General features: G+C 47.0%; 1 protein-coding gene across 6 annotated transcripts in view; it reads left to right on the forward strand.

Annotated features, from left to right (window-relative positions):
• Positions 1 to 22,920, forward strand: part of LOC110525170 (coiled-coil domain-containing protein 136) — a 65,764-nt gene that overhangs the window by 38,546 nt on the left and 4,298 nt on the right. For 4 of the 6 annotated variants that reach the window (XM_021605122.2, XM_036980134.1, XM_036980145.1 and 1 more), the window contains 3 exons: positions 4,075 to 4,363; positions 4,932 to 5,063; positions 13,126 to 13,238. In XM_021605122.2, coding sequence (XP_021460797.1) covers positions 4,075 to 4,363; positions 4,932 to 5,063; positions 13,126 to 13,238 — 534 coding nt within the window. The remainder of the gene's footprint in view (positions 1 to 4,074; positions 4,364 to 4,931; positions 5,064 to 13,125; positions 13,239 to 22,920) is intronic. The other 2 variants (XR_005052111.1, XM_036980137.1) reach the window with 2 other exon arrangements.

Consider the following 22,920-nt stretch of genomic DNA (forward strand, 5'->3'; position numbering starts at 1 on the left):
TCTCTGGGAAGAGGAAGGCCGCGGGTGTATGCTTCATGATTAACGACTCATGGTGTAATCATAACAACATACAGGAACTCAAGTCCTGCTCACCCATTCTAGAATTCCTTACAATCAAATGCCGGCTATATTAACTCCCAAGAGAATTCTCATCAGTTATCGTCACAGCTGTGTACATTTCCCCTCAAACAGACACCAAGACGGCCCTCAAAGAACTTCACTGGACTCTATGTAAACTGGAAACCATATATCCTGAGGCTGCATTTATTGTAGCTGGGAATTTTAATGAAGCAAATTTGAGAACAAGGCTACCTAAATTCTATCAGCATATTGAGTGCACTATGCACAGGGGATAATACACTCTATCACTGCTACTCTAACTTCCATACAAAGCGCTCCCCCACCTTCCCTTTGGCAAATCCGACCACGACGCCATATTGCTCCTATGTCTAATAGGCAGAAACTCAAACAGGATGTACCAGTGACTAGAACCATTCAAAGCTGGTCAGACCAATGGGAATCCATGTTTCAAGATTGTTTTGATCCAGCGGACAGGGATTTGTTCCGATCAGCCTCAGAGGACAACATCGATCTATACGCTGACTCTGTGAGTGTCTTTGTAAGGAAGTGCATGGGAGATGTTGTACCCACGGTGACTATTAAAACCTACCCTAACCAGAAACCGTGGATGGATGGCGGCATTTGCGCAAAACTGAAAGCGAGAATCACCACATTTAACCATGGAAAGAGGTCTGGGAATATGGCTGAATATAAACAGTGTAGTTATCCCCCCCCCCCCCCCACCGCAAGACAATCAAACAAGCGAAATGCCGGTACAGGGACGAAGTGGAGTCGCAATTCAACGGCTCAGACACGTGTGGCAGGGTCTACAGGAAATCACGGACTACAAACAGAAAACCAGCCACGTCATGGACACCGACGTCACTCTTAAAGACAAACTAAACACCATCATTGCCCACTTTGAGGATAATGCAGTTCTATCGTCGTGGCCCGCTAAAAAGGACTGCGCCTCTCCTTCTCTGTGGCCGACATGAATAAAACATTTAAACGTGTTAACCCTCGCAAGGCTGCTGACCCAGACTGCATCCCTAGCAGTGTCAGAGCATGCGCAGATCAGCTGGCTGGTGTGTTTACCGACATATTCAATCGCTCCATATGCCAGTCTGTTGTCCCCACATGCTTCAAGATGGCCACCATTGTTCCTGTACCCAAGAAAGCAAAGATAACTGAACTAAATTACTACCACCCCATAGCACTCACTTCTGTCATCATGAAGTGCTTTGAGAGACTAGTCAAGGATCATATCACCTCCATCTTACCTGCCACCTTAGACCCACTTCAGGTTGCATACCGCCCCAACAGGTCCACAGATGACGCAATTGCCATCACACTGCACACTGCCCTATCCCATCTATACAAGAGGAATACCTATGTAAGAACGCTGTTCATTGACTACAGCTCAGCATTCAGCACCATAGTACCCTCCAAGCTGATCATCAAACTGGAGGCCCTGGGTCTCAACCCCTCCCTGTGCAATTGGGTCCTGGACTTTCTGACGGGCCGCCCCCAGGTGGTGAAGGTATTTTGTATTTGTATTTACAATGGATCCCCATCAGCTACTGCTTTCCCATTAGCTGCTGCCAATGCATCAGCTACTCTTCCTGGGGTCCAGCCAAATTAAAGCAGTTTATACAATTTAAAAAAACATTATAATATATTCACAGATTTCACAACACACTGTGTGCCCTCAGGGCCCTACTCCAACACTACCACATATCTACAGTACTAAATCCGTGTGTGTGTGTGTGTGTGTGTGTGTGTGTGTGTGTGTGTGTGTGTGTGTGTGTGTCAATGTTTGATTTGCTTTACAGTCCCCGTTGTTCCATAAGGTGTTTTTTTAATCTGCTTTTTAAATCTAATTTTACTGCTTGCATCAGTTACTTGATGTGGAATAGTTCCATGTAGTCATGGCTCTATGTCTGTGTGCCTCCCATAGTCTGTTCTGGACTTGGGGACTGTGAGGAGGCCTCTTGTGGCATGTCTTGTGGGGTATGCATGGGTGTTTGAGCTGTGTGACAGTAGTTTAGACAGACAGCTCGGTGCATTCAACAATACCTCTCGTAAATAAAAGTACTGATGAAGTCAATCTCTCCTGCACTTTCAGCCAGGAGAGATTGACATATATATTATTAATATTAGCTCTCTGTGTACATCCAAGGGCCAGCTGTGCTAGTAGGAAGGTAGGAAACAACATCTCCACTTCGCTGACCCTCAACACTGGGGTCCCACAAGGGTGCTCGGCCCCCTCCTGTACTCCCTGTTCACCCACGGCTGTGTGGCCATGCACGCCTTCAACTCAATCATCAAGTTTGCAGATGACACAACGGTAGTGGGCTTGACTACCAACAACGATGAGACAGCCTACAGGGAGGAGGTGAGGGCACTTTGGTGTGTGGTGTCAGGAAAACAACCTCTCACTCAACGTCAACAAAACAAGGAGATGATCGTGGACTTCAGGAAACAGCAGAGGGAGCACCCTTCCTATCCACATCGAAGGGACAGTGGAGAAGGTGGAAAACTTTAAGTTCCTTGGTGTACACAGCACAGACAAACTGAAATGGTCCACCCACACAGACAGTGTGGTGAAGAAGGCACAACAGCGCCTCTTCAACCTCAGGAGGCTGAAGAAATTTGGCTTGTCACCCAAAACCCTGACAATCGAGAGCATCCTGTTGGGTGGTATCACAGCCTGGTACGGAAACTGCGCCTGCCTCAACTGCAAGGCTCTCCAGAGGGTGGTGTGGTCTGCATAACACATCACAAACTACCTGCCCTCCAGGACACCTACAGCACCCAATGTCACAGGAAGGCCAAAAAGATCATCAAGGACAACAACCACCTGAGCCACTCCATGTTCACACCGCTACCATCCAGAAGGCGAGGTCAGTACAGGTGCATCAAAGCTGGGACCGAGAGACTGAAAAACAGCTTCTATCTCAAGGCCATCAGACTGCTAAACAGCAAACACTAACTCAGAGGCTGCTGCCTACATTGAGACCCAATCACTGGCCACTTTAATAAATTGATCACTAGTCACTTTAAACAATGTCACTTTAAATAATGCCACTTTAATAAAGTGTACATATCTTACATTACTCATATCATAAGTATAAACTGTATTTTATACCACCTATTGCACCTTCCCTATGCCGTTCGGCCATCGCTCATCCATTGCCAGGTCGCAATTGTAAATGAGAACTTGTTCTCAACTTGCCTACCTGGTTAAATAAAGGTGAAATAGAATAAAAAATATGTACATATTCTCATTCACCACTTTAGATTTGTGCGTATTAGGTAGTTGTTGGGGAATTGTTAGATTACTTGTTAGATACTGCACTGTCAGAACTAGAAGCACAAGCATTTCGCTAAACTCGCATTAACATCTGCTAACCATGTGTATGTGACCAATAAAATTTGTTTTGATTTGATGCCGGTTGGAAGTACTGCCAAATTCTCTAAAATGACTTTGGATAGGTGGGTTATGGTAGAGAAATAAACCTTACATTCTCTGGCAACAGCTCTGGTGGACATTCCTGCAGTCAGCATGCCAATTGCACACTCCCTAAAACTTGAGACATCTGTGGCATTGTTTTGTTTGACAAAACTGCACATTTTAGAGTGGCCTTTTGCTGTCCCCAGCACAAGGTGCACCTGTGTAATGATCATGCTGTTTTGTTTAATCAGCTTCTTGATATGTCACACCTGTCAGGTGGATGGATTATTCTGGCAAATGAGAAATTCTCACTAACAGGGATGTAAAACAAATTTTTGCACAAATTTGAGAGAAATACATTTTGTGTGCATATGGAATATGTCTGGGATCTTTTATTTCAGCTCATGAAACATGGGACCAACACTTTACATGTTGCGTTTCTATTTTTTGTTTAGTAAAAAGCCTAAGATTTAATTGTTCACCACATCAATTAATCTTCTTCTCCTTCTTTTCACCTAATCCCCTTTGGGATTTTACTCTCTCCTCTCGCTCCACACCAGCTCCAACAGCGTATATCTGTCCCTGAAGGATGGTGAGATAGCTGGTACAGGAGTGGGGGTGGGCACAGAGGAGGGGGGCATGGCGGAGAGCTATATGACCATGGTCGAGTGCCAGTCTACGAGCCCAGGCACCAACTGCCGCCTTGTGGACGCCTCCATCCAGAAGAACATTTCGTTCGATGGGAAGCCCATGACCCCCACCGGCTGGAATGGAGGATTTGGGGAGATCTTCTCACTGAGGGACCAGCTGAAACAGGCTGAGGAGAAGGCCTTGCTGGTACAGAGACAGGTATGTTATGGTAATAGAACGGTACGGTACAGTACAGTACAGTCTGTTGGATGGGTCTGGAAAGGAAGATTCAGGGAGATTTTCTTTCCGAGGGACCAGGTGAAAAAGGCAGGGGAAGGCCTCGCTGGTACAGAGACAGGTATATTAGGCACCAGGCGGTACCATAGTAACTATAGTAGTGGATGCTCACTGACTATTGGAGCAGTTTTAATCAGCCAGATTCAGAAGAAAATGCGCTGAAGAAAATGATAAAGTCACACATATCAGTGGCAAAGAAAAACAACAGAGCAGCAGCTGCACAATCACTAACAAATTATTAGGCACTGCAGCAATGGACTATGACACAATTTACAGACCTGGTCTGTAATGTGTCGGGATGAATCTCTGTTCTGAAGTGTTCAACAACTGTTCTTTCTAGGGAGTGTTTTCTTGCCACTGTGCTTCTGCTTGCTCTTTGAGGTCTAAGCTGGATTACTGTAAAGATCTTTGTGACAGCTGTGGATGTAAAAAGGGCTTTGTTAATACATGTGATTGATTGATCCTTTATGTTCTACTCTGTCTCCCTCAGTGTGATGGGTTGAAGACGGAGCTGCGGGAACTGCAGGAACTGTATGACTGCAGCCAGAGGGAGAGGGCTGAATTGGAGGAGGAGCTACTGCACTGCAAGGCAGAGCTCGAGAGGTTGGCTGGAGGGTGGCAGGTGAGAGGTCACACTGGGGTTAGAGGTCAGGTGTCACCCTAGTGATAGGAGTTAATAACGGTATATTGCATATCATTCAGGCTTTTTGGGTTTGTTCTAATTGTTTGACTGTTTTCTGACTTCAACATTTCCCTACTTGAGATTTTTGACTGTTGTGTTTACGCAAATGAAAACAAGAAATACAGCACACACATCACACATATTCTGTGTCTGTTTATTTCACATGTTATGTGTATAGATACTGTTGAAATATTACCTAATTTAGTGGATATTGAAGTGATTTCGAGAGTTAACCATCCCTGAGACCGGGTCTGGTACCTACGTCTATAGGGTAAGGAAGTATTTAGCATTTTTACAACCAAATCTAAAATTTGGATGGAAATGGCATGTTATTGTCATGTACTGTCATGTTGTGTCTTGTCTCTGTCCTTTCCCTTCACCCTGTCTCCCTCTGCTGGTCGTTGTTAGGTTACCTTTTCTCCCCCTCTTTCCCCCAGCTGTGCCTTGTCTCCTCCTAACCACCTCGTCACCCCTTTTCCCACCTGTTCCCTTTTTCCCTCTGATTAGGTCCCTATATCTCTCTCTGTTTCTGCTCCTGTCCTTGTCGGATTCTTGTTTGTTGTGTTTCATGCCTGAACCAGACTGTCGTCATGTTTGCTGTAACCTTGTCTTGTCCTGTCGGAATCTGCCGGTCCGTCTGAGCCTACCTATGTTTGGTAATTAAAGAAGCTCTGTTTAAGTTAATTCGCTTTTGGGTCCTCATTCACGCACCGTAACAGAAGAATCCGACCAAGAATGGACCCAGCGACTTCGGATCCTCTCCACTCAGCCGTCGGGATCCAGGGAGCGATGCTAGGCAGACACGAGCAGGAATTGTCTGCTGCTCGACATGCCGTTGAGACCCTGGCCACCCAAGTCTCCAACCTCACAGAACAGGTTCACCATCTCCGCCTCGATCCACCGGCCACTTCCAGGGCTTTCGAATCTCCGGAGCCCAGAATCAATAACCCGCCGTGTTACTCTGGGGAGCCCACTGAATGCCGCTCGTTCCTCACCCAGTGTGATATTGTGTTTTCTCTCCAGCCCTACACTTTCTTCAGGAGCACTGCTCGTGTCGCCTACGTCATATCTCTCCTTATTGGACGGGCTCGTGAGTGGGGCACGGCAATCTGGGAGGCAAGGGCTGAGTGTACTAACCAGTATCAGGACTTTAAGGAGGAGATGATACGGGTTTTTGATCGATCTGTTTTTGGGGAGGAGGCTTCCAGGGCCCTGTCTTCCCTATGTCAAGGTAATCGATCCATAACAGACTACTCTATTGAGTTTCGCACTCTTGCTGCCTCCAGTGGCTGGAACGAGCCGGCTTTGCTCGCTCGTTTTCTGGAGGGTCTCCGCGCAGAGGTAAAGGATGAGATTCTCTCCCGGGAGGTTCCTTCCAGCGTGGATTCCTTGATTGAACTCGCTATTCGCATTGAGCGACGGGTTGATCTTCGTCACCGAGCTCGTGGAAAGGAGCTCGCGTTCTCCGTTGCCCCCCTCTCCGCATCACTACCATCTTCCTCTGCCGGCTCGGGTGCTGAGCCCATGCAGCTGGGAGGTATCCGCATCTCGACTAAGGAGAGGGAACGGAGAATCACCAACCGCCTCTGTCTCTATTGCGGTTCCGCTGGTCATTTTGTCACTTCATGTCCAGTAAAAGGCCAGAGCTCATCAGTAAGCGGAGGGCTACTGGTGAGCGCTACTACTCCTGTCTCTCCTTCAAGATCCTGCACTACCTTGTCGGTCCATCTACGCTGGACCGGTTCGTCAGCTTCCTGCAGTGCCTTAATAGACTCTGGGGCGGAGGGCTGTTTTATGGACGAGACCTGGGCTCGGGAACATGACATTCCTCTCAGACAGTTAAAGGAGCCCACAGCCTTGTTCGCCCTGGATGGTAGTCCTCTCCCCAGGATTCAGCGTGAGACGCTACCTTTAACCCTCACTGTCTCTGGTAATCATAGTGAAACCATTTCTTTTTTAATTTTTCGTTCACCTTTTACACCTGTTGTTTTGGGCCATCCCTGGCTAGTTTGTCATAATCCTTCCATTAATTGGTCTAGTAATTCTATCCTCTCCTGGAACGTCTCTTGTCATGTGAAATGTTTAATGTCTGCTATCCCTCCTGTTTCCTCTGTCTCTTCTTCACAGGAGGAGCCTGGTGATTTGACAGGGGTGCCGGAGGAATATCACGATCTGCGCACGGTGTTCAGTCGGTCCAGGGCCACCTCTCTTCCTCCACACCGGTCGTATGATTGTAGTATTGATCTCCTTCCGGGAACCACCCCCCCCCCCGGGGTAGACTATACTCTCTGTCGGCTCCCGAACGTAAGGCTCTCGAAGATTATTTGTCTGTAGCTCTTGACGCCGGTACCATAGTCCCCTCCTCCTCTCCCGCCGGAGCGGGGTTTTTTTTTGTCAAGAAGAAGGACGGGTCTCTGCGCCCCTGCATAGATTATCGAGGGCTGAATGACATAACAGTGAAGAATCGTTATCCGCTTCCTCTTATGTCTTCAGCCTTCGAGATCCTGCAGGGAGCCAGGTTTTTCACTAAGTTGGACCTTCGTAACGCTTACCATCTCGTGCGCATCAGGGAGGGGGACGAGTGGAAGACGGCGTTTAACACTCCGTTAGGGCACTTTGAATACCGGGTTCTTCCTTTCGGCCTCGCTAACGCTCCAGCTGTCTTTCAGGCATTAGTCAATGATGTCCTGAGAGACATGCTGAACATCTTTGTTTTCGTTTACCTTGACGATATCCTGATTTTTTCACCGTCACTCCAGATTCATGTTCAGCACGTTCGACGTGTCCTCCAGCGCCTTTTAGAGAATTGTCTTTTTGTGAAGGCTGAGAAGTGCACTTTTCATGCCTCCTCCGTCACATTTCTCGGTTCTGTTATTTCCGCTGAAGGCATTAAGATGGATCCCGCTAAGGTCCAAGCTGTCATTGATTGGCCCGTCCCTAAGTCACGCGTCGAGCTGCAGCGCTTTCTCGGCTTCGCGAACTTCTATCGTCGTTTCATCCGTAATTTCGGTCAGGTGGCAGCTCCTCTCACAGCCCTTACTTCTGTCAAGACGTGCTTTAAGTGGTCCGTTTCCGCCCAGGGAGCTTTTGATCTCCTCAAGAATCGTTTTACATCCGCTCCTATCCTTGTTACACCTGACGTCTCTAGACAGTTCGTTGTCGAGGTTGACGCGTCAGAGGTGGGTGTGGGAGCCATTCTTTCTCAGCGCTCCCTCTCTGACGACAAGGTCCACCCATGCGCGTATTTTTCTCATCGCCTGTCGCCGTCGGAACGTAACTATGATGTGGGTAACCGCGAACTGCTCGCCATCCGGTTAGCCCTAGGCGAATGGCGACAGTGGTTGGAGGGGGCGACCGTTCCTTTTGTCGTTTGGACTGACCATAGGAACCTTGAGTACATCCGTTCTGCCAAACGACTTAATGCGCGTCAGGCGCGTTGGGCGCTGTTTTTCGCTCGTTTCGAGTTCGTGATTTCTTATCGTCCGGGCTCTAAGAACACCAAGCCTGATGCTTTGTCTCGTCTCTTCAGTTCTTCAGTAGCCTCCACTGACCCCGAGGGGATTCTCCCTGAGGGGCGTGTTGTCGGGTTGACTGTCTGGGGAATTGAGAGGCAGGTAAAGCAAGCGCTTACTCACACTCCGTCGCCGCGCGCTTGTCCTAGGAACCTTCTTTTCGTTCCCGTTCCTACTCGTCTGGCCGTTCTTCAGTGGGCTCACTCTGCCAAGTTAGCCGGCCACCCTGGCGTTCGGGGTACGCTTGCTTCCATTCGCCAGCGTTTTTGGTGGCCCACCCGGGAGCATGACACGCGTCGTTTCGTGGCTGCTTGTTCGGTCTGCGCGCAGACTAAGTCCGGTAACTCTCCTCCTGCCGGCCGTCTCAGGCCGCTTCCTATTCCCTCTCGACCGTGGTCTCACATCGCCTTAGATTTTGTCACCGGACTGCCTTCGTCAGCGGGGAAGACTGTTATTCTTACGGTTGTCGATAGGTTCTCTAAGGCGGCTCATTTCATTCCCCTTGCTAAGCTTCCTTCTGCTAAAGAGACGGCACAAATCATCATCGAGAATGTTTTCAGAATTCATGGCCTTCCGTCAGACGTCGTTTCGGACAGAGGTCCGCAATTCACGTCTCAATTTTGGAGGGAGTTTTTGCCGTTTGATTGGGGCTTCCGTCAGTCTCTCTTCCGGCTTTCACCCCCAGTCTAACGGTCAAGCAGAACGGGCCAATCAGACTATTGGTCGCATCTTACGCAGTCTTTCTTTTCGCAACCCTGCGTCTTGGTCAGAACAGCTCCCCTGGGCAGAATACGCCCACAACTCGCTTCCTTCGTCTGCGACCGGGCTATCTCCTTTTCAGAGTAGCCTCGGGTACCAGCCTCCGCTGTTCTCATCTCAGTTCGCCGAGTCCAGCGTCCCCTCCGCTCAGGCTTTTGTCCAACGTTGCGAGCGCACCTGGAAGAGGGTCAGGTCTGCACTTTGCCGTTATAGGACGCAGACTGTGAGGGCTGCTAATAAGCGTAGAACTAAGAGTCCTAGATATTGTCGCGGTCAGAGAGTTTGGCTCTCCACTCAGAACCTTCCCCTTAAGACGGCTTCTCGCAAGTTGACCCCGCGGTTCATTGGTCCGTTCCGTATTTCTCGGGTCATTAATCCTGTCGCAGTTCGACTTCTTCTTCCGCGATACCTTCGTCGCGTCCACCCGGTCTTCCATGTCTCCTGCATCAAGCCCGTCCTTCGCGCCCCCGCTCGTCTTCCCCCCCCCCCCCCCCCCATCCTTGTCGAGGGCGCACCCATCTACAGGGTCCGTAGAATTTTGGACATGCGTCCTCGGGGCCGTGGTCACCAGTACCTCGTAGATTGGGAGGGGTACGGTCCTGAGGAGAGGAGTTGGGTTCCCTCTCGGGACGTGCTGGACCGTGCGCTGATCGAGGATTTCCTCCGTTGCCGCCAGGTTTCCTCCTCGAGTGCGCCAGGAGGCGCTCGGTGAGTGGGGGGGTACTGTCATGTACTGTCATGTTGTGTCTTGTCTCTGTCCTTTCCCTTCACCCTGTCTCCCTCTGCTGGTCGTTGTTAGGTTACCTTTTCTCCCCCTCTTTCCCCCAGCTGTGCCTTGTCTCCTCCTAACCACCTCGTCACCCCTTTTCCCACCTGTTCCCTTTTTCCCTCTGATTAGGTCCCTATATCTCTCTCTGTTTCTGCTCCTGTCCTTGTCGGATTCTTGTTTGTTGTGTTTCATGCCTGAACCAGACTGTCGTCATGTTTGCTGTAACCTTGTCTTGTCCTGTCGGAATCTGCCGGTCCGTCTGAGCCTACCTATGTTTGGTAATTAAAGAAGCTCTGTTTAAGTTAATTCGCTTTTGGGTCCTCATTCACGCACCGTAACAGTTATAGAAGGGTCCAGACACTTGTTTTGTGATTTCACTTGTTTTTGAGAAACTTACCCCCAACCAACAATAATTTCCTCAACCTTGTTGTGTAGTATAGAGGGTTCTAAAGAAAACCCAAATTAGTCATTTTAGAAACCGAAAAGCTCTCAGTATAGTGATGCAGGTCTTTACATATTGTACACATCATATCCACAACGTTATATTCCATTTTGTGGCAACTCGAGCGATACCTCTCTGTCCATTCTACAATTAACTGCCAAAATAAAGGAAACACTTGAGTAAATGATGAATACGAAGTATATTGAAAGTAGGTGCTTCTACACATGAAGTTGTAGAATCTATGCCAAGGCGCATTGAGCTGTTCTGGCGGCTCGTGGTGGCCCAACATCAGTAATGATCCAGACTCTGACACAACTTGCTTAGGCATAGACCGAGAGGAATTTCCACGCGTCAGTGCATTAACTATTTCCCCAAATGTAGACACATTACCAGAGTCTGAGCAAGAACTCAGAAAGTAGCTTGATTTCGCTTTCTTAAAAGTGGTTATTTGCAGTTGCCTGAAAGCCTCCAATCAGCAACCGAGTCAGTTGGCCCAGGCCAGGCAGGACTGATTTGTCATCATAAAGAGATTTGAAAGTTCTATAAAGTACCAAGCGTTTGTTATATTTTTTGAAGGTGTTTGAAGATGGCCTGTTTATCTGCCATAGAGATAAAAAACTGACAATTGGGGAAATCTCTGAGTAATACATTTATTGAACTAGGCAAGGCAAGAACAAATTCTTATTTACAATGACTGCCAAACCTGGACGATGCTGGGCCAATTGTGCGCCGCCCTATGGGACTCCCAATCACGGCCAGATGTGATACAGCCTGGATTTGAACCAGGGACTGTAATGACACCTCCTGCACTGAGATGCAGTGCTTTAGACCGCTGCACCACTCAGGAACCCCAAGATACATATATCATGAAGAAACCCTTGGGGAGAAAAACAAATGTAAAAATTATAATTTTACGAGGATCAGGTCTGTTTGGCATTTCTAATACATGCAACATGACAGTGATCACTGAGCTAATTTGCAAAGACACCACCGGAATAGTACTTATGGGGCAAGTTTTCAGAATTAGGTCAATCAGAGAGGATTTTGCGTTTTTCTTCTTTTACATGAATCCATGTGTCTTCTGAAATAAGTTGAGTCAAGTCAAGACAAATATTCTTGAAATGATCTGAGGCCAGGGTAAACGAATCTATGTTAAAATCCCGTAAAACAACTAATTCAGATGACAGAAAATACCTTACCAATAATTGTATGTGTGGGGTACAGAGATGAGGTAGTAATCCAAAATCATGTTATCATTGCACACAGAGTGAGTCCATGCAACTTTATTATGTGACTTGTCAAGCCAATTCTTACTTATTTCGGCTACCATAACAAAGAGGTTGAATACTTATTGACTCAAAACATTTCAGCTTTTAATTTTTAATCAATTTGTAAAAATGTCTAAAACATAATTCAACATTACGGGGTATTGTGTGTAGGCCATTGACAAAAAAAAGTCTCAATTTACTACAATTTAAATTCAGGCTGTAGCACAACAAAATGTGGAAAAGGTCAAAGGGTGTGAATACTTTCTGAAGGCACTGTATATCAATATACATACATATATGTATGTATATACATGACTGTATATTATAATATGCTTTGATATAAGCTGGCAATGACTGTCAGATCATATCAGAGAACATGCTATGATCTCTGTCTGTATGTGGCAATGCAAATTGCCCTCCACTTTGTCTGTCATGCCCTCCCTATGGCAGCACTGTCCCTTGTGTCAAACTGTCTGCCTGTCCCAGTCTACAAATACTGTCCCTGTGCGTTGTATTATATGTCCACACGCTTTATGTGTTTTACCGTGGACTTGGGAAATTATTATTTTTTTAAAATTGTTTTACCTTTATTGAACTAGGCAAGTCAGCTAAGAACACATTTTTATTTACAATGACAGCCTAGCCCAGCCAAATGATGCTGTGCCAATTGTGCACTCCCAATCACAGCCAGATGTGACTCAGCCTTGATTTGAACCAGGGATTGTAGTGACACCTCTTGCACTGAGATGAAGTGCTTTAGACCGCTGCACCACTCGAGAGCCCCAATGAATAAGGAAAGAGTTAGGAGATTTTCACCATGTGTTTCAACATCTTGTTTTGTGTCACTATTTTTCATTGTTGTTTGTTTTGTCACCACAGACAATTTCAGTCACGTATGCACATAAATAATCACATGCATTGTACTAATATATTCCATCATTTTTTTCTTAAAACCTTTGAAAAAATATGGTGGCTTACTTTGGCATAATAAATTCTTATGTACTGTCGATCAGTCGAATTGACGGAATCTATCTATCTAGATTTCCATCCCTACCCTATTTGTATCAGTCCATACCATAACTCCCCTATCCCTTCATAGCAAGGCCATATCATGTTTCATTTTGGATTCATTTGGGTGATTTGTGGTGTCCGTATGTAAACGTTTTTGCCCTCCACTCATTTATTATTTTGTTCTCTCCATTGCCCCTCCATCTTCATCCACCCCCTCCCTCCTTTTCTTCCCCTAATCCAGAGCAACCTCCATTCGTCTGAGTCCCCTGTTCTCTCCATCCCCTTCATAGGAATGATTGTAATATTGGGAGTGGTTTGGTGCTGGTTGTCCGAGCTGGCGTTCCAGAAAGCAAGGTAGGAGGAAGAATACTTCTCTGTCTGTCGATCCTCTGCACTTTGTTATGTCCATATAGATAGTTGCTGTACGTCAAATTAAGGCCCTATCTTAAAGTAAAGTAACTTGCAGGGGAATGGAGGCATTTTACAAGCTAGGCCATATAAAACAATCTAAACAAACCCTAAATACATGCCCTGGGTGTTTGTCATACAGAAACTGCTACTTTGAATAACTTTGAATACTTTTTTTCGGAGCCAATGCTAATTTGGGACTAGGCCCTGCCATTAACATTGCCATGGTAATGACGCAAGCTGCAACTTCATTGACTGGGTCCAGACATTTGGAACATTGACTTATTATTGTACAGTAAGGGGAGTGAGAGCTCTCACATCCAAATATTAAAGGGTTACCACCCTAGAAATGAAACGTGTTACATCATCATGATAATTGTGTGTAACTTTGTTTGTTAGCTAGCTAGCAAGCTTGACCAGAGAGAGAGCACTGCGGGTTTTGAAGTCAATTTATCTGCAACAGATTTCCACAAAGATTTTCATTTTTTAAATGTAACCTTTATCTAACTAGGCAAGCCGGTTTTTCAAATTCTTATTTACAATGACGGCCTAGGAACAGTGGGTTAAATGCCTTGTTCAGGGGCAAAACGACAGATTTTTACCTTATCAGCTCAGGGATTCGATCTAGCAACCTTTCGGTTACTGGCCCAACGCTCTAACCACTAGGCTACCTGCCGCCACATGTTTCTCCCAATCTTATTATAATTACAGAAACATTTGTTTGCCAAAAATGTTGTTCTCACATATTAGTTATTGAACACTGTAAATAATAGGAATTAGTGGTTTGGGGTGGATTATTCCTTTAAGCAAAATTACTGTGAAATACAAGATGCATTTGCATTGAAACCTTGATACTCATTGTGCAATATAGCTAAGCCCTGTTAAACGTCAAAGTAAACGATATTCAATATTAGCTACAGTAGGCCTAGGCTATGTAGACATATACTACTGTTCAAAAGTTTGGGGTCACTTAGAAATGTCCTTGTTTTTTAAAGAAAAGCAAATAAAAGGCGGGTTAAAATAACATCAAATTGATCAGAAATACAGTATAGACATGGTTCATGTTGTAAATGTGTCATGTATTGTCATGTTGTGTCTTTCTGTCCTTTCCTTTCACCCTGTCTCCCTCTGCTGGTCGTATTAGGTTACCTTTTCTCCCCCGCTTTCCCCCAGCTGTTCCTTGTCTCCTCTTGACTACCTCGTCACCCCTTCTCCCACCTGTTCCCCTTTTCCCTCTGATTAGTCCCCTATATCTCTCTCTGTTTTTGTTCCTGTCCTTGTCGGATTCTTGTTTGTTGTGTTTCATGCCTGAGCCAGACTATCGTCATGTTTGCTGTAACCTTGTCCTGTCCTGTCGGAATCTGCCGGTCTATCTGAGCCTACCACAGTTTGGTTATTAAAGAAGCTCTGTTTAAGTTAGTTCGCTTTTGGGTCCTCATTCACTCACCGTAACAGAAGAATCCGACCAAGAATGGACCCAGCGACTTCGGATCCTCTCCACTCAGCCGTCGAGATCCAGGGAGCGATGCTAGGCAGACACGAGCAGGAATTGTCTGCTGCTCGACATGCCGTTGAGACCCTGGCCACCCAAGTCTCCAACCTCACAGAACAGGTTCACCATCTCCGCCTCGATCCACCGGCCACTTCCAGGGCTTTCGAATCTCCGGAGCCCAGAATCAATAACCCGCCGTGTTACTCTGGGGAGCCCACTGAATGCCGCTCGTTCCTCACCCAGTGTGATATTGTGTTTTCTCTCCAGCCCAACACTTACTCCAGGAGCACTGCTCGTGTCGCCTACGTCATATCTCTCCTTATTGGACGGGCTCGTGAGTGGGGCACGGCAATCTGGGAGGCAAGGGCTGAGTGTACTAACCAGTATCAGGACTTTAAGGAGGAGATGATACGGGTTTTTGATCGATCTGTTTTTGGGGAGGAGGCTTCCAGGGCCCTGTCTTCCCTATGTCAAGGTAATCGATCCATAACAGACTACTCTATTGAGTTTCGCACTCTTGCTGCCTCCAGTGGCTGGAACGAGCCGGCTTTGCTCGCTCGTTTTCTGGAGGGTCTCCGCGCAGAGGTAAAGGATGAGATTCTCTCCCGGGAGGTCCCTTCCAGCGTGGATTCCCTGATTGAACTCGCTATTCGCATTGAGCGACGGGTTGATCTTCGTCACCGAGCTCGTGGAAAGGAGCTCGCGTTCTCCGTTGCCCCCCTCTCCGCATCACTACCATCTTCCTCTGCCGGCTCGGGAGCTGAGCCTATGCAGCTGGGAGGTATCCGCATCTCGACTAAGGAGAGGGAACGGAGAATCACCAACCGCCTCTGTCTCTATTGCGGTTCTGCTGGTCATTTTGTCACTTCATGTCCAGTAAAAGCCAGAGCTCATCAGTAAGCGGAGGGCTACTGGTGAGCGCTACTACTCCTGTCTCTCCTTCAAGATCCTGCACTACCTTGTCGGTCCATCTACGCTGGACCGGTTCGTCAGCTTCCTGCAGTGCCTTAATAGACTCTGGGGCGGAGGGCTGTTTTATGGACGAGACCTGGGCTCGGGAACATGACATTCCTCTCAGACAGTTAAGGGAGTCCACGGCCTTGTTCGCCCTGGATGGTAGTCCTCTCCCCAGGATTCAGCGTGAGACGCTACCTTTAACCCTCACTGTTTCTGGTAATCATAGCGAAACCATTTCTTTTTTGATTTTTCGTTCACCTTTTACACCTGTTGTTTTGGGCCATCCCTGGCTAGTTTGTCATAATCCTTCCATTAATTGGTCTAGTAATTCTATCCTCTCCTGGAACGTCTCTTGTCATGTGAAATGTTTAATGTCTGCTATCCCTCCTGTTTCCTCTGTCTCTTCTTCACAGGAGGAGCCTGGTGATTTGACAGGGGTGCCGGAGGAATATCACGATCTGCGCACGGTGTTCAGTCGGTCCAGGGCCACCTCTCTTCCTCCACACCGGTCGTATGATTGTAGTATTGATCTCCTTCCGGGAACCACTCCCCCCCGGGGTAGACTATACTCTCTGTCGGCTCCCGAACGTAAGGCTCTCGAGGATTATTTGTCTGTAGCTCTTGACGCCGGTACCATAGTCCCCTCCTCCTCTCCCGCCGGAGCGGGGTTTTTTTTTGTCAAGAAGAAGGACGGGTCTCTGCGCCCCTGCATAGATTATCGAGGGCTGAATGACATAACAGTTAAGAATCGTTATCCGCTTCCTCTTATGTCTTCAGCCTTCGAGATCCTGCAGGGAGCCAGGTTTTTCACTAAGTTGGACCTTCGTAACGCTTACCATCTCGTGCGCATCAGGGAGGGGGACGAGTGGAAGACGGCGTTTAACACTCCGTTCGGCCTCGCTAACGCTCCAGCTGTCTTTCAGGCATTAGTCAATGATGTCCTGAGAGACATGCTGAACATCTTTGTTTTCGTTTACCTTGACGATATCCTGATTTTTTCACCGTCACTCCAGATTCATCTTCAGCACGTTCGACGTGTCCTCCAGCGCCTTTTAGAGAATTGTCTTTTTGTGAAGGCTGAGAAGTGCACTTTTCATGCCTCCTCCGTCACATTTCTCGGTTCTGTTATTTCCGCTGAAGGCATTAAGATGGATCCCGCTAAGGTCCAAGCTGTCATTGATTGGCCCGCCCCTAAGTCACGCGTCGAGCTGCAGCGCTTTCTCGGCTTCGCGAACTTCTATCGTCGTTTCATCCGTAATTTCGGTCAGGTGGCAGCTCCTCTCACAGCCCTTACTTCTGTCAAGACGTGCTTTAAGTGGTCCGTTTCCGCCCAGGGAGCTTTTGATCTCCTCAAGAATCGTTTTACATCCGCTCCTATCCTTGTTACACCTGACGTCTCTAGACAGTTCGTTGTCGAGGTTGACGCGTCAGAGGTGGGCGTGGGAGCCATTCTTTCTCAGCGCTCCCTCTCTGACGACAAGGTCCACCCATGCGCGTATTTTTCTCATCGCCTGTCGCCGTCGGAACGTAACTATGATGTGGGAAACCGCGAACTGCTCGCCATCCGGTTAGCCCTAGGCGAATGGCGACAGTGGTTGGAGGGGGCTACCGTTCCTTTTGTCGTTTGGACTGACCATAGGAACCTTGAGTACATCCGTTCTGCCAAACGACTTAATGCGCGTCAGGCGCGTTGGGCGCTGTTTTTCGCTCGTTTCGAGTTCGTGATTTCTTATCGTCCGGGCTCTAAGAACACCAAGCCTGATGCTTTATCTCGTCTCTTCAGTTCTTCAGTAGCCTCCACTGACCCCGAGGGGATTCTCCCTGAGGGGCGTGTTGTCGGGTTGACTGTCTGGGGAATTGAGAGGCAGGTAAAGCAAGCGCTCACTCACACTCCGTCGCCGCGCGCTTGTCCTAGGAACCTTCTTTTCGTTCCCGTTCCTACTCGTCTGGCCGTTCTTCAGTGGGCTCACTCTGCCAAGTTAGCCGGCCACCCTGGCGTTCGGGGTACGCTTGCTTCCATTCGCCAGCGTTTTTGGTGGCCCACCCGGGAGCATGACACGCGTCGTTTCGTGGCTGCTTGTTCGGTCTGCGCGCAGACTAAGTCCGGTAACTCCCCTCCTGCCGGCCGTCTCAGGCCGCTTCCCATTCCCTCTCGACCGTGGTCTCACATCGCCTTAGATTTTGTCATCGGACTGCCTTCGTCAGCGGGGAAGACTGTTATTCTTACGGTTGTCGATAGGTTCTCTAAGGCGGCTCATTTCATTCCCCTTGCTAAGCTTCCTTCTGCTAAAGAGACGGCACAAATCATCATCGAGAATGTTTTCAGAATTCATGGCCTTCCGTCAGACGTCGTTTCGGACAGAGGTCCGCAATTCACGTCTCAATTTTGGAGGGAGTTTTGCCGTTTGATTGGGGCTTCCGTCAGTCTCTCTTCCGGCTTTCACCCCCAGTCTAACGGTCAAGCAGAACGGGCCAATCAGACTATTGGTCGCATCTTACGCAGTCTTTCTTTTCGCAACCCTGCGTCTTGGTCAGAACAGCTCCCCTGGGCAGAATACGCCCACAACTCGCTTCCTTCGTCTGCGACCGGGCTATCTCCTTTTCAGAGTAGCCTCGGGTACCAGCCTCCGCTGTTCTCATCTCAGTTCGCCGAGTCCAGCGTCCCCTCCGCTCAGGCTTTTGTCCAACGTTGCGAGCGCACCTGGAAGAGGGTCAGGTCTGCACTTTGCCGTTATAGGACGCAGACTGTGAGGGCTGCTAATAAGCGTAGAACTAAGAGTCCTAGATATTGTCGCGGTCAGAGAGTTTGGCTCTCCACTCAGAACCTTCCCCTTAAGACGGCTTCTCGCAAGTTGACCCCGCGGTTCATTGGTCCGTTCCGTATTTCTCGGGTCATTAATCCTGTCGCAGTTCGACTTCTTCTTCCGCGATACCTTCGTCGCGTCCACCCGGTCTTCCATGTCTCCTGTATTAAGCCCGTTCTTCCCCCCCCCCCCATCCTTGTCGAGGGCGCACCCATCTACAGGGTCCGCAGGATTTTGGACATGCGTCCTCGGGGCCGTGGTCACCAGTACCTTGTTGATTGGGAGGGGTACGGTCCTGAGGAGAGGAGTTGGGTTCCCTCTCGGGACGTGCTGGACCGTGCGCTGATCGAGGATTTCCTCCGTTGCCGCCAGGTTTCCTCCTCGAGTGCGCCAGGAGGCGCTCGGTGAGTGGGGGGGTACTGTCATGTATTGTCATGTTGTGTCTTTCTGTCCTTTCCTTTCACCCTGTCTCCCTCTGCTGGTCGTATTAGGTTACCTTTTCTCCCCCGCTTTCCCCCAGCTGTTCCTTGTCTCCTCTTGACTACCTCGTCACCCCTTCTCCCACCTGTTCCCCTTTTCCCTCTGATTAGTCCCCTATATCTCTCTCTGTTTTTGTTCCTGTCCTTGTCGGATTCTTGTTTGTTGTGTTTCATGCCTGAGCCAGACTATCGTCATGTTTGCTGTAACCTTGTCCTGTCCTGTCGGAATCTGCCGGTCTATCTGAGCCTACCACAGTTTGGTTATTAAAGAAGCTCTGTTTAAGTTAGTTCGCTTTTGGGTCCTCATTCACTCACCGTAACAAAATGACTATTGTAGCTGGAAACGGAAGATTTTTTAAAATGTCATTTCTACATAGCCGTACAGAGGCCCATTATCAACAACCATCACTCCTGTGTTTCAATGCCACGTTGTGTTAGCTAATCCAAGTCATTTTAAAAGGTTAATTGATCATTAGAAAACCATTTTGCAATTATGTTAGCACAATTCAAAATAAATAGTACCCGCAAAACACCAGTATCAACGTTAACAGTGAAGAGGCGACTCCGGGAGACTGGCCTTCTAGTGTCTGTGTTCTTTTTCCCATTTTAATATATATTTTTTTTAATTGGCCAGTCTGAGATATGGCTTTTTCTTTGCAAATCTGCCTAGAAGGCCAGCATCCCGGAGTCGCCTCTTCACTGTTGATGTTGAGACTGGTGTTTTGCGGGTACTATTTAATGAAGCTGCCAGTTGAGGACTTGCCTTTGTTACAACTATGAAACAGAAAGCATTGGTGTTGGATCCCGGTATAAGCTTCTCTTATAACTACAAAATACAAATAAATACCCCAACCACCAAGAAGTACGGTCAGTAAGATGCATAGTCAAATGACAAAAACATCAGTAGCCTAAACATCATTAAAAGCACCAAGTGTGCTTGATAATGGAGAATATCATCACAAAAGCAATAATGGCATTATGAATATAAGTGTTGATATGACAGCTGTCAAAAAGTTAGCTTTCAGTTGGAGCATGTCCATGTCACATAGCCTAAACAACGAAAGCTGTTGAGTGCATTGCTGATTTTATGTCTTGCTTGAGATGTAGGGCCGGCTCCCTCAGTGATGACATTTGTGGTGATAATAGCCCGTAGAATTTTCACCGGATTGTTCTATTCCAAACCCTGCCATCCTCTCTCCTGTCTCGCCGTTTCATTTGGTGGTGGCGTGGGCACCTGCACAGTGCAGACAGTTCTAGCTTTCTTTTTTTTTTAGCTTAAGCTCCGGAGGTGAAGATTCAGGTTGAGGCTCAGAATCAGAAGAATACTCAACAGAGAAGTCATCATGATTCATTTCCTCCCCTCCATCAGAAGTCGTTTTAATTAAGATTTTGTAGAAACGCTAACGAGTGCATCCATTCGTCTTGGTCTTCGTGACATTGTAAATTAGGCACGCTCTCACTGTGTACACCAAGTAGGCCAGAGTAGACTGATATAGTACATAACATTTTGAGATTATATAATTAGAATAGTTCAATACAATATGATGGACCGCCCTGTTCTTCATTCACAATTGGTGATTACATAGATTACACTTCCATTTTCCCCATCATACTTTAAGCCTACTTCATGTATTTCATCTCTTACTATACTGAACAAAAATATAAAATGCAACATGCAACAATTTCAAAGATTTTGCTGAGTTACAGTTCATATAAGGAAATAAATCAATGGAAAAACATTCATTAGGCCCTAGTCTATGGATTTCACATGACTGGGCAGGCAATCAGAGTGAGTTTGGCATCATCGACTATCGGGAGAAGGAGGGGATCAGGCCCTAATGTCGAGAGAAGGAGGGGATCAGGCCCTAATGTCGAGAGAAGGAGGGGATCAGGCCCTAATGTCGAGAGAAGGAGGGGGATCAGGCCCTAATGTCGAGAGAAGGAGGGGGATCAGGCCCTAATGTCGAGAGAAGGCGGGGCAATGGGGAAAACCATATACGACATGCCATCCTAAAACGGTCTATAACACCAGTTCTAACAATGGCAAGGACAGAGTGGGGCATGACTTTAAAGATTGCACAGTAATACATTCATGAGCAGTCCAAATGAGTGCTTTAGCAGTTCTACTGTGGGTTTTATAGTAACGACATGTGACTATACAAATGTGTTAGCCTGACTGTTAATGTGGCATGAACACAACCAGTCATGGTGTATTCATCTGATTGTAAAACAAATAACTTAGTAGTAATAGGTTACCTTCGCAAGTTAGTCCAAAATAGCATCCGATCGACTGAAACAGCACCCTTCTGTCTTGTAGCCCCATGTATCTGATGTGGTTTGGTCAAAAAATGATGTCATGCCATACTCTTTTAGTCCAGACAGCATCAGATACATGGGCTACACATCCTGAGATAGAGAGACGCTGTTTCGCTTGCTCAGATGCTTTATCTGACAATGATGGGTCTTTCTGACAGCGCCTGTCTCAGTCAAATAAATTATCAATATTTGATTGTTTTATTTGGACAGGCAAGGAGGTACGTTAGGGCGGGCCAGGAACCCTAAGGCCCTCCCATAACACCGGCTCTGCCCTGGCTGTAAATGTAGGCAATAAATTGCAAAAGCAGGACATCCGCTGTTTCCCATTGAGCTAAACTCTTTGAAAATGGCAAGTTTACGTTCTCATCCATAAACGCACGTCAAGTGCAAGTGTGCTGTTCAGCAATGTAAAGGAAGCTTTATGTGAGTTGAGGGCTTGCGAAGTTCACATTGCATACAGCACCTGTCATCCCAACATCTGAAATGTGTTTCTTGCACAGTGAAATTCGCTACTGCAGCTATGGCCTACTCTTTTAGTTAAAAACACCTTACAAGTACAGTTATTTCTGAAATGTTGCATGTGCAGGATAATGGAAAGACACAATGTACAAAATATATTGATGGGGAGAGTTTAAAGGTGAAAGAATAGACCTATGGCTAGTAGGCTACGACAGTGTGATGCTGATCAAATTCACAACCATTAGGAAAATAGAAATTCCAGCAACCGGTCACCTACATAATGATTAATCGTTTATCAATGGGAGTTAAGCATGTGGTGGTCAATGCTGACAATACATTTTAATTTGAGTGCGTAAACTCTAGAAACCGACAGAATTGTCCTCTCTTGCAAAGTGGTAAATCCACTACAGTAGTCCCGTTAGGCATAATATTATGCCTACGAATGATGGTTAAGAATGAGCTTTTAAATAGGTAGCCTTCATCTTTAGCCTATTCATCTTCACTTGTCTCCTGCGCAATAACGCACTTTCGCTTGCCTCTCCGCTGACCTTTTAGCAATTCCTCTAAGCTTTGTTGAGTCATAGGGGAAAACTAGGCTACATCTTTTTGGGCAGTTATTTTGAATACGTTTTGCTACTATTAGCCTATTTGAGGAGAGAAGCAACCTTGCTTTTGGTTGCTGGATGTAAATACAGCATAGGCTAAATCAACTGGTGGGGAAAAGTTTGACAGGAGATGAATTGATACATTGTTGCACGGACAGTATGCACTGGAGAGGCAGATATCTGTAGTCTACTGAGAAAAATAAGATCCAAAAGAGTTCCCAACCATTAGAAAAATAGAAATGACCTGCAAACCACTTGAGAATCAAGCGTTACAGGCCATCATAAATCAGCAATCTAAAATGTTTCTACCCGGTCACTGATGTAATAATATGAACCCAAAAGCATGGCGATTTACAGTTACAGTTAGAACCTAGTGTTTCTATTTCCCTTTAAAGTAAAGTAAGACAGATGCTGGTTCAAATCCATCTCGAGGACCACGAAGATTGTCCGAAATGTTTATTTTGGTTACTACTGCTGTTGTGTAGTTTTGGTTTGATCAGGTGTTCAGAGTTGACA

The sequence above is a fragment of the Oncorhynchus mykiss genome, chromosome 1 (assembly GCF_013265735.2).
Source record: "Oncorhynchus mykiss isolate Arlee chromosome 1, USDA_OmykA_1.1, whole genome shotgun sequence".
Classification (NCBI taxonomy): domain Eukaryota; kingdom Metazoa; phylum Chordata; class Actinopteri; order Salmoniformes; family Salmonidae; genus Oncorhynchus; species Oncorhynchus mykiss.